The sequence below is a fragment of the Xyrauchen texanus genome, chromosome 35 (assembly GCF_025860055.1).
Source record: "Xyrauchen texanus isolate HMW12.3.18 chromosome 35, RBS_HiC_50CHRs, whole genome shotgun sequence".
In the NCBI taxonomy this organism is placed as follows: domain Eukaryota; kingdom Metazoa; phylum Chordata; class Actinopteri; order Cypriniformes; family Catostomidae; genus Xyrauchen; species Xyrauchen texanus.
In genome coordinates, this window is record NC_068310.1 from 18640973 (window position 1) to 18653401 (window position 12429).

Consider the following 12429-nt stretch of genomic DNA (forward strand, 5'->3'; position numbering starts at 1 on the left):
TTTCTCTCTATGTTTCTCGCACAGAGCAACTACGGCCGGGGCCCTTACACGCATTGAGGGAAGGGGGTCTTAGCTTTTAAGACCCTGCGGAGGCCACACCTACCCTGCAAGGGAGGCAAAGAGTGGCAAATACATCACATGGCCTGTTATGACCTATGTGGAAAAGTTGGTGCGGTGGTAGATCCAGCCTCGTAGACGGGGGAAGCGTACAGCACGGCGACCGAGGAAGCTGGAACTGCCTAAGGGGACATGGGGGTCCGCTCGTGAGGGGACAGTACCGCGGAATTACACACAGGGGGAGTCCAAACAGGAGGCCTTACCTGTGGAGCACCTATTCCAGTACAGGGTAGATTGGGTACCCATAGTGGCTTGGGTTGGCGAGTTCCTCCACTGAACTGCGGACCCAAAAGGGCTAGGGAGGAGTCAACCAGCGACCCGAAGATGGGATCTCCTGGGAACGGAGGCGCAACGGGAACGGATTTTACCTCGGCTGAAAAAGGGCGCCAGGCGCAAGCGATTCACCCGGCCAGATCGTCAGCGTGTTACCGAGTTCTACGGGCTTGGACCTGAGAAAACAAGGGACGATACTGACTCAACTCGGAGATTGTAAAATCTCGAAAAAGTGTTAGGTGTTACCCATCCTGCTGCTCTGCAGATGTCTGCTAGGGAGGTGCCCCTGGCCAGTGCCCACGAGGACGTAGAGTGAGCTCGGACCCGCAAGAGGGGGGCACGGCCTGGGTGTGATAAGCCAACGAAATGGTGTTGACAACCCAGTGGGCAAGCCTCTGTTTGGAGACAGCGTTCCCTTTCCGCTGTCCCCCGAAGCAGACAAAGAGCTGCTCAGAGCGTCTAGTGCTCTGCGTGCGGTCCAGATAGATACGCAAAGCACGTACTGGACACAGCAATGAAAGGACTGGGTCTGCCTCCTCCCGGGGCAGCGCTTGCAGGTTCACTACCTGATCTCTGAAGGGTGTGGTAGGAACCTTGGGCACATAGCCCGGTCGCGGTCTTAGGATCACGTATGTGTCTGCCGGACCGAACTCCAGGCAAGTGTCGCTAACAGAGAACGCTTGCAGGTCCCCGACCCTCTTGATGGAGGCGAGCGCGAGGGCCTTGAGTCCAGCTGAATCTAGCGGCTCGAAGGGGGGTCTCTGGAGGCCCGTGAGGACGATCGAGAGATCCCAGGAGGGGAACAGGTTAGGTCGAACCTGACAATTAAGTCGTGCTTACCAAGAGACTTGCCGTCTACCGTGTCGTGGTGAGCCGCGATGGCGGCGACATACACCTTGAGGGTGGAGGGGGACAGCCTCCTCTCCAGCCTCTCCTGTAGAAACACGAGCACTGACCTAACTGCGCACTTCTGTGGGTCTTCAGCCCGGGAAGAACACCAGTTTGTGAACAGACGCCACTTTAGGGCGTAAATATGCCTGGTAAAGGGGGCTCTGGCTTGGTTGATAGTATCTATGATGGTTGATGGTAGGCCGGCTAGATCTTCCACATCCCATCCAGGGGCCAGATGTGGAGGTTCCAGAGTTCTGAGTGCGGGTGCCAGAGAGTTCCCCGTCCCTGAGAAACAAGGTCCTTCCTCAGGGGAATTTGCCAGGGAGGGGCTGTCGTGAGGAGCATGAGATCCGAGAACCAAGTCCGGGTGGGCCAGTAGGGGGCCACCAGAGTGACTTGCTCTTCATCCTCCCTGACCTTGCATAGCACCTGTGCAAGAAGGCTCACTGGGGGAAATGCGTACTTGCGCAGCCCCGCGGGCCAGCTGTGTGCCAAAGCATATGTCTTGAGGGGAGCCTCTGTCCTGGCATACCAGAGCGGGCAGTGGGAGGTTTCTTGAGAGGCAAACAGGTCTACCTGGGCCTTGCCGAACTGGTCCCAGATCAGTTGGACTGTCTGGGGTGGAGCCTCTACTCTCCGCCGGGCAAGCTTTGTCTTGACAGCGCGTCCGCTATCACATTGAGGTTGCCGGGGATGTGAGTGGCGTGCAGTGACTTGAGTCGCTGCTGACTCCAAAGGAGGAGACGACAGGCCAGCTGTGACATGTGGAGGGAGCGTACTCCACCTTGGCAATTTATGTAGGCTACCACTGTGGTGCTGTCTGTCCTGACTAGGACATGTTTGTCTCAAATTAACGGGAGAAACTTCCTCAGGGCAAAGAAAACAGCCAGCAGCTCTAGGCAGTTGATGTGCCAATGCAGCAGGGCCTGGTTCTAACCGTTGCACACGGCACCCCGACCCAATTTGGAGGCATTGTTTGTGACCAGAACGCGTCGGGACACCTGCTTCAAGGGTACCCCTGCCCGTAAAAAGCAGAGGTCTGTCCAGGGTTTGAAGGTTTGGCGGCAGGAGGTGGTAACTTTCAAATTGTGCGTGCCGCGGCGCCATGCTCGTCTCAGGACTCGAGTCTGGAGCCAGTGCTGAAGTGGTCTCATAGCCACCGCGGAGGATGCCATATGTCCCAGGAGCTGTTGGAAACATTTTAGAGGGACCGCGGTACCTGGCTTGAAGGAAGCGAGGCATTTCAGCACCGACTGAGCATGCTCGTTGGACAAACGTGCTGTCATTGAGACTGAGTCTAACTTCAAACCGAGAAAAGAGATGTTCTGAACCGGGGTGAGCTTTCTCTTTTCCCAGTTGACCTGAAGCCTCAAACGGCTGAGGTGCCTGAGCACCTGGTCTCTGTGTGCGCATAGTAACTCTCGTGAGGGGCTGTGTAAACAGGAGAAAGCCGCTGTTATGCGGCGTAAGATCCAACAGCATGCAGCAGAGGAATACAGGAACTGGTGTGTATCTCGCAGCAATTGCAGACACGACCATCGGCTCCGAAGAAATTTTCTGAATGAACTCCCGTATTTGCCCCGCTTAAATACCCGTATGTCCGGGGGCGGGATATGCAAATACCGGCTGCCAACTTCTCATTGGCCTTTTTTCATAGATCATTGGTGTATATTGGCGCTCAAGAGAGACCCCTAGTGTCGCTTCTCTGACACAACGTGGAGAGAGCGACAGAAGGGGAACTCCAGACAACACAAGATTAGATGTGATGTTAAAATTAGATGTGATGTAGGAGATTTTTGATAGCTTTGTACAATGCATGACATTCAAGATAATGTAAGTCTATCCCTCTACAGATCCCTCAAAGATGGGGATACTTTGAATAAGGTCTATGGCTGTGGAAAATGTCTCACTTTAAAGCTTAAAGGGATAGTTCACCCAAAATTAAATTCAATGAAAGTTTATGGTGACTGAGGCTAACATTCTGCCCAACATCTCCTTTTATGTTTCACTGATAAGGTTAAGGCTTACAGGTTTGGAACTACTAGAGGGTGAGTACATTATTACATAATTGTAATTTATGGTTAAATATTACTTCAAATGCAGATGTCACTCCCAGAGCTTTGCAGCATGTGTGTGGCCAATCAGAGGTAAAACTAAAATAAAAAAAAAAATTAAGGAGGTGAGAACACAGTAAATTACAGAGAAATTTTAGAACATTTTTCTCACCATCACTGGTGGAAGATTTAAGTCTCTGGCATAGGCCGTCTGCATCTCCATAATTTTCCTGAATTTTCTGCAAGGCCTCAGGCCCTCTCATCTCCATCAGGGACTGGAGCTCTTCCAACGTCACCCCAAAGTCTCCAGCATGATTGGCTTCTGCACCACCTCCTCCCTGCTTGGGGTAAAAGTCCACCACACTGTTTGCCATCTCACCCATGGTTGCTGTCGTGGACATTTTGGGTCTTAAGGTGTTTGGTACACGATGCTTTATGGAGATTTATCAGTTTCTCTATATATTCCCCAAGTACTGGTCTTTGGAGCTCTCAGCTAAGCAATCTCAATGGCTGGGCAAAGAAGGAGTCTTTGTGATGATTCTTAGCTTACTTTTTTTGGTTTCGGTTTATCTCCTCCACTACTCTCCCTCCACCGTAGTAGCTCCCGTTATTCTAACTCTCCATCAGATGAATTGGTACAATGGTGGCCGAACACTTGTGTATTTTGAGAAAACCTGTCCTGTCTACTCTATCCCCTCACCCCAAGGGTCAACAGATCGAGGGATCGGGGCGCTTCCAATCCATCAGGACATGTGAACAAGAGCAAGAGAAATAAGGGAGAAAAAGGGTTCAAAACCAAGCAGGATATTTTGTAGCTTTGGAACGTTAGGGTTCAGAGGGTTAAGTGTGTTGGGATTGGTGTGGAAGCCTGTAAAGACACACAAACAAAAAAAATGCATTACAGTCTTCAAAGTGCTAGTGTGGGCAGCATGTTGCAACTCACAGAACAGTGGGCATTCTTTTGCAGACACACTGAGAATACAGTCAGACAGCTCCGAGCTAATGCTTTCAAACATATCAGCACATGTTTACCTTAAATCAAAGGTTATTTCTTGTTTTGTGCCAATTGAGTCATACTGTACTTCTTTTACCTTCTTTATAGAGCAAAAATGATAAATCTGTCATCATTTACTCACCCTCATTCAGTTAAAACCCCATATGACTTTCTTACTTTTGTGTAACACAAAAGGAGATGTTAGGTAGAATGTTAAGGACTGACAGCATCAGTCACCATTTTACTTTTATTGTATAGAAATACATGCAATTACAGTGAATATTGACTGAGGCTGTCAGTCCCTAAGGTTTTGCCAAACATCTATTTTTGTGTTCCACGGAACAAACTCATACGGGTTTGGATTTGGAACAACATGAGGGTGAGTAAATGATCATTTAATTATCAGTTTTGGGTGAAAAATCTTTTGTTTCTGAAGCACAACTGGTAGAGCATGGTATTAGCAATGCCAAGGTCAAGGGTTTAATTCCCAGAATAAGCATGGAGTGATTAAATGTATGCCTTGTATCTGCTGTAAGTCGCTTTGGATTAAAGCATTTGCCAAATGCATAAATGTTAATGAGGTATTACACAGGTCTTCAATATATTAATTATTCTCAACAAAGAAGTCAGTTTGAACATAACACTAAATCTCTGGACAAACAGTGAGAATGTGTGCTCTAACAGATGGCAATGCATATAGCAAATACTGTATCTCTTAGCGATCCAGACCACTGCATTGGCCCATAGTTGCCATGGAAACTTACAGATGCATCTGACTCCCACAAAGCTCTTTCGGCCTCGCTATACCCTAACACACACACACACACACACACACACACACTTGGTCCTTATTCGCAATCTATCACAACACAACCACATTGACACTATCAAAGAATTTACCTCTATCATTTTGACTCTACTTTCTTCATTTGACTCTACCTATGTTGATTTTTCTTTCCATTTCCTAGCATACATCTGCATTTATCTGATGATTCTGGGGTGTGTGGTATGCTGTGGAGTGCGTGTGTTGTGTTTATGATGTGTGTGAAGGCCGATAGGACTGGGAGTGACATACAGGGTGTCATCATTCCCTCATGCTGAATCACTAACCTGTCACCCTCCAGGCTTCCTTTCCCCATCCCCACTTCTCCTATGATGCATGGCACTTTTACAAAACACAGTCAATAGATAATTAGGGGTCAAATGCAGGCCCAGATGGAATATGCTGAATTTATTTATTTTAATTTTTATATTTTTTGTGGTCATTTTGCACTGCTTTTAGGGAAAATTACAGTAGAATTATGTGTAATGGATTTCAAAATAGTCAAATGTGTTAAACTGGTAGTTGAAAGCATTATCAAATAATCCAAAATACACAACAAACCGGAACACCAAACAGAACTAAGTCAGCATATTGTTTGGGAGCCCTAATCGACATGTGAGCATTGCCTTTTGCACTGCAGTCCAGTAGCGGTTTTAACCACCATGCAAACCACGCAATTGCGTGGGACTCTGGATATCAGGGGCCCCCACCCCAGAAGGAAAGCTCTGCAAAAACTGCTTGAGGGGTGGCATATCACATGTTGTTCTGTTGTCATCGCTCTCAGAGCTGTTCGTGTTAGAGGTCCACCGGATTGGGTCAGTGTTTCAAGTAGGACTTTTAGTTTGGGTTTGTAATTTATAAAAAAAATATACAGGCCTTTTGAACTTTTTTCACCCACGCGCTCTCACTCACAGATACATGCGAATGGATGAGTTAGGGGCAGTTCAGACCGAATGCGTTTTTTGACCGCATCTGCTCTGTTTTTCCATTGTTTTCTATGTAAACATGTGCTGGACAAACATCCATGCCTGCTGCACTGCGTTTTGCTGTTTTTTCAGTGTCTCAAAGGACCAGCATTTTTTTAGACATAGTGTCAAAAGTTAAAAAGAACTTAAGGTCTCAAAAATAGTTTCACTCTAAAACTTTCTGTTTCATTCATTGCGCTGCGTTTAGATTTTTTTTAGCACAGGTGGCAAAGAGGTAACTGTTACAATGTTTAGCATTATTCCAGATTGTTCTACACCAAGCAAAGTTTCAGTGCTTTCAGCAATGTTTTTTTCCCTTTTGCTCTAGTGTGCTGAGGGGTCGTCATGCTTGTATGTCAATTGAGAGCTCTAAACAGAGAGGACTTGTGAAGAAGAGACGTTATGTCTAGGTTGTAAAACATTGCGAATGTATTTTGTGAGGACCATCCTGCAGCAAAACGTATGCTTGTAGCACCCGAACAGGGCATAACAAATGCAATGATTGTTTCTCATCTGAATTACATGGAGGAGGGAAGAAGGTCTGAAGATGAACCACCTGCGCTTTGAAGGGTGTGTTCAGGACCTTGGGTACATAGCCTTTCCTGGGTTTGACATTGGCTCTTGAAAGACCGGGGCCAAACCCCAGACATGAACTGTCGATTGATAGTGCATGCAGGTCACCTACTCGTTTTACTGAGACCAGGGCCAGCAGTAGTGTGGTCTTAATGGAGAGCATGCGCAAATCAACAGAGTCCAAAGGCTCGAAGGGGGGCCCTGCAAGAGCTTTTAGGACTAAAGTTAAGTCACAAGTCGGGACTGTAGCCGAGGTGGGTTTAATCATGATTTATGATTAAATCATACTTACCTATGAAGGCGCCGGCATCATGTGCGTGATACGCAGATATAGTTGCAACATACACTTGACGGGGTGAGTCATGCATATAATCGCTCTTGAAAAAATATTAGAATTTCATGTATGGGGCAGTTTACTGAGTCCTTGCTATGTGAGACACCAGTCAGTGAACACCTTCCATTTTAGTGCATAGAGGCATCTTGTGGACGGTTCTCTGCATCATTATATGGTGTTCATGACTGAACGCATCAGTTCTGGCGCGTGTAGTGCGCCCTGTTCATGGGCCACAAATGCAGGTTCCACAGCGGGGGCTGGGGATGCCAGATTGTGAATTGCACCTGAGAGAGGAGATCCCTCCTCAGTGGTATTTCCTATGGTAAGCTGTACATCATCTCCATCATTGGGACATTTTGGTGCAACTAATAGAACCGTGTCTTTGTCCTCTCAGACTTTGCATATGACAGAGTGGATCAGGCATACCGGAGGAAATGCACATTTGCATTTCACCAGCCATTTGTGTGACATTACGTCCGTTTCCAACAGGGCTTGGGACTTCGAATACCAAAGGGGACACTGGGTATTCTCCACTGAGGCAAATAGATTGATTTCTGCTTTGCCGAATATTTCCCAAATCCTCAACACAATTTGAGGATGAAGTCTCCATTCGCCTGGTATCACCCCTTGGTGTGACAATAGGTCTGCACTGTAATTCTGGCTGGGACATATGTCACTCTCAGGGAGAGGAGATGATGCTCGCTCCATAGGAGGAGGTGACGCGTCAGTCACAACAGTGGCGGTGAATGAATTCCACCGTGGTGGTTTATATACCTGTATGCCACAACTGTCATGTTGTCTTAGCGAACCAGGAAAAGACAGTTCGCTATTTCCGACTAAAAGGCTAGAATTACAGGCGATAGATCTAGCTGGTGAAATCTGCATTTTGTGGGAGACCGCTCTTACATGTTCCAAACTTCTCTCTCCCCTTTATTTTGCAGATGGATGCATCTGACAGAGGGCTGGGGGCAGTGCTCTCGCAGGAGGTGAAGGGGGAGGAGCGACTGGTGCTGTACATTAATCGTAAACTCTCTCTGAGGGAAACTAAGTACAGCACCTTTGAAAAGGAGTGTTTGGCAATCAAGTGGGATGTCCTCACCCTCCTCTACTACCTGCTGGGGCGGGCCTTCACCCTCTGTTCAGATCACACCCCACTCCAGTGGCTCCACCGCATGAGGATACCAATGCACGGATCACCTGTTGGTACCTGGCACTTCAGCCATTCAAATTTGAGGTGATCCACAGACTGGGGGTGGAGATGGCTGTGGACTGATGGATTCAGCAAAAGTATATACCATTGATTAACAACCTCTGAGCTCATGGTAGATCTGTCTTTAAAGATTTATAAGTTATTGTTAAAATCTATTTGTCTCTGAAAGGGATTTTTACTTGCAGAATCAGACTGTTGCCAACAATTGCCATCACAGAAGTGAACTGTTATATTTGCATATAGTGCAGAAATAGTAGATCAGATTTGTATTTGTTTTGTGGACACACTTATGTAGCCAAGTGTAAATTGATTGTACATGCCAAATCAGATAGCATTCCAATTAATCAAGAAGCGTGAAGTGTAAAAACCAAACAATTTGTCTTTGTATATGTCTTTTGGGGCGACTTATAAACACATTCACTTCTGATCTATGCAGCCCCACAAATTTCCTTCACCAAGTTACTGCTTAACCGTGCAGTTATGTTCAGTGTGCAGGAGGCAGATGGTCAGGAGATTATGCTGAATATTCATATTGATCTGTGTTTTCCCAAACATTTCAGCAAGTGTGCTCTAGTGCCATTAGGTAAAATACTGATGAGTGTACTGAGCTTTCTCAGGTCTGCATAGACCAGACCCCCAGAAGCTACCCAACCCAATCTGCTAAAGTTAAAAGGGAGAGACAGAGGGCCAGCATTACATAAATTGTTCAGCACCTTAAGTAATGTGTCTAAGTAACCAACAGAAAAGTGCTGACACCCACACATGGGCACAGACACACACTACCCCCTGAATCTAGAAGAAACCCTAATCCATATTCGAAAATTAAAAACGGATCATGAATCTGTGGAACAATATAGGAAATTACTTTTCACAGGGAACATTCAAAATCAAAAGTTCTGCTGCAAATACAAAAAAAGAAAAAAGCAACCGAGGGTCGATGAGTCAGTGCTGCTTACTTCACTCTGATTACAAAGGCTGTTCTCTGACAGAGTCCAAACACACACCCCACCTACTGAGTGAAGAAGTTCAACCACACTTCCATCCAATCATATTCAGCCATTACCTGAACTGCCTTACTTGTTTAAAGGGACAGTTCACCCAAAAATGAAAATTCTGTCAAAATGTACTCATTCTCATGTTGTTCCAAACCCATACTACTTTTTTCTTCTTCTATGAAACACAGTAGGAGGAATTTTAAAGAATGTTGAATGCTCTTTTTTTTAATTTTCATACAATTAAAGTGAATGGTGACTAAGGCTGCCAGTCCCTAACATTTAGCCTAACATCTCCCTTTGGGTTCCACCGAAGAAAATGAGTCATATGGGTTTGGAACAACATGGGTGTGTAAATGATGACATCATTTTAATTTAGTTGTACTAAACATTTAACACTCAAAGACCCATGCACTGATAATGAACATATATGAGCACATTTTTGTGTGAATAACATTCAAATATTTTGACCATTAAAGGGATAGTTCACCCAAAAATGAAAAGTCTCTCATCATTTACTCACCCTCATGCTGTCCCAGATATTACTTTCTTTCTTCTGCTGAACTCAAATGAAGATTTTTTAGAAGAATAACTCAGCTCTGTAGGTCCATACAATGCAAGTGAATGGTGGCTAGAATTTTGAAGCTCTAAAAAACACATAAAGGCAGAATAAAATAATCCAGACTCCTATGGGTAAATCCATGTCTTCAGAAGAAATATCATTTGTGTAGATAATAAACAGATCGCTACTTAAGTCCACTTTTAAGTTCACATTCTCTTCTTTTTTATGGTGATTTGCATTCTTCATGGAAAATAATTTATTGTAAAAAAATATTTGACCTAAATATTTATCTGTTTCTCAGCCACACTTTTCATATTGCTTCTGAAAATACAGGTTTAACCACTGGAGACTTATGGATTATTTTTATGCTGCCTTTATGTGCATTTTGGAACTTCAAAGTTTTGGTCACCATACACTTGCATTGAATGAACCAACAGAGTTAAAATATTCTTCTAAAAATCTTTTGTGTTGAGCAGAAAAAATAAAATGATCTGGTATGGCATTAGGGTGAGTAAATTATGATCGAATTTTCATTCTTGAGTAAACCATCCTTTTAACACCCACTGTTGTATTTATCTTCTGTTTGGTATTGTGAAGGGGAAAAAAATACAGGTCAAATACTTACTAAGAAGATTGCTAAATTTGATCTAAAATAGTAAGCAATGTGTCAAGACAGTTACAGTGTTGTTTAACTTTGTCATGCTAGGAGATCCAAATTCAGTCAAATATATTGCTAAGATTTATATCAATATCATTTTGAGTGTGAGCCACTGCAATATGTAGTTACAACAAGGGGTGTAGATTCACCCCCCATTGTTTATACCATATACAGTGGAAACATGTAAATGTAAAAAGACACATTCCCACTGTGTCCCCCACCTCCCCAATTAAAATAGATACAGTATATGAACACCAGTTATATTGCTTATGAGGCAGATTAAAATAGCCATAAATGAAAGAAGCTTTCAAACACAAACTGGATATCTTAACAAATTAGATTTGTGACTCTAACTTAATGTCAGACTGTTTTTTTAGCCAGAAAAATGTCCTTCTGTTCTGTTGTTCTGTTTCTAAAAATGGAACAAAAGGACATTATATAGATGGAACAGAAAAAAGAAAAAACATCAGTCCATCCCTATGCTGCTTTGATGTGAGCCGACAGATGTCGCTTGAGTTATTTCTGTAGAATGACAAATGCTACTAAACTTTACATGAGTCTTCATCTAATTGTCAGCCAGTAATAATTTTTTTTTTAGAGCAGAAAATAAACTTTCGTTTCCATGAGAATCATGTTCATAGAGTCTCAGTGACAAGGGTAAATACAGCACAGAAGCCTGCAGGCCTACTGCTGACAGGGCTTTACTAAGAGGATCAAACATAGTGATGGTAATGAAGGTTCTGTCATACTGATGAAAAGTAAAAGGTGATTTTTGCTAGACTGATAGAATCGGGCACAGACATACTCCCTCTGCAATACACCAAAAGCTAATAATTAAAAGATAAATAAAAATACCAACTCACTGGAAGAAATAAGCCTTTATGAATATTTAGGAATACAACATCTCCTGAGTGCAATATAACATTTCTGTGCTATATGTAAATTCATACTTATTCATGATACCTATAGAAACCCATGTGTGTAATATTCAATTAGCTATTTTTTATAGCTACAGTATTTTTAGAGATCCAAACTTTTCTGAAGAAATACAAATTCATATTTATAAATTTTACCTTTACAAATCCAAGTGCTCAAAATTTAATTCACTGTTTTATATTTTATTTGATATTTCTATTTTTCATACAGCATTTAAAACTGAATTGTGGAGTTTCTGCAACACTAGCATACATTTAAATATATGAATTATGTTCACATACACATCTATTTGTGTTTATGACATTTGAAGGTTGCGCACCCCTTAACAAGTCATTGTCAGGAAGAAATGTGTAGTGATGAGAGTATGAACAAAGAGGAAATATAGTCATTAGTTGTTGGGAAACACTGCACTACAGTCTTCCAAGACAAAGGACAACTGGCTCTAACAAGGACAGAAAGAGATGAGGAAGTCCAATTGTACAACTAAACAAGATGGTAAGTACATCTTAGTCTCTGGTTTGAGAAATAGACACCTCATATGCCCTCAGCTGACAGCTTCATTGAATTCTACCTGCTAAACACCAGTTTTCATGTACAACAGTAAAGAGAAGACTCAGGGGTGTAGGCCTTATGTGAAGAATTGCAAAGAAAAAGCCACTTTTGAAACAGAAAAACTAAAAGAAAAGGTAAGAGTGGGCAAAGAAGCACAGACATCAGACAATAGATAATTGGAAAAGAGTGTTATGGATCTTAACCCCATTGAGATTTTGTGGGATCAGCTAGACTGTAAGGTGCATGAAAAGTGCCCGACAAGACAGCCACATCTATGGCAAGAGCTACAGGAAGTGTGGGGTGAAATGTCACCAGAGAATCTGGACAAACTGACAGCTAAAATGACAAGGATCTGCAAAGCTGTAATTGCTGCACGTGGAGGATGTTTTGGATGAGATCTCTTTGAAGAAGTTCTGAATTTTCTTCCAAATTGTAATAGTAATTTTTCACATTATTCATGTCCTGACTATACATTGTGATCAGTTGAATGCCACT

General features: G+C 43.6%; 1 protein-coding gene across 2 annotated transcripts in view; it reads right to left on the minus strand.

Moving 5' to 3' along the window:
- LOC127628973 (plasma membrane calcium-transporting ATPase 3-like) overlaps nt 1-12429 on the minus strand; it is a 110606-nt gene that overhangs the window by 82162 nt on the left and 16015 nt on the right. For both annotated transcript variants that reach the window (XM_052105973.1, XM_052105972.1), the window contains exon 2: nt 3508-4203. In XM_052105973.1, coding sequence (XP_051961933.1) covers nt 3508-3736 — 229 coding nt within the window. In that variant the 5' untranslated portion in view covers nt 3737-4203. The remainder of the gene's footprint in view (nt 1-3507; nt 4204-12429) is intronic.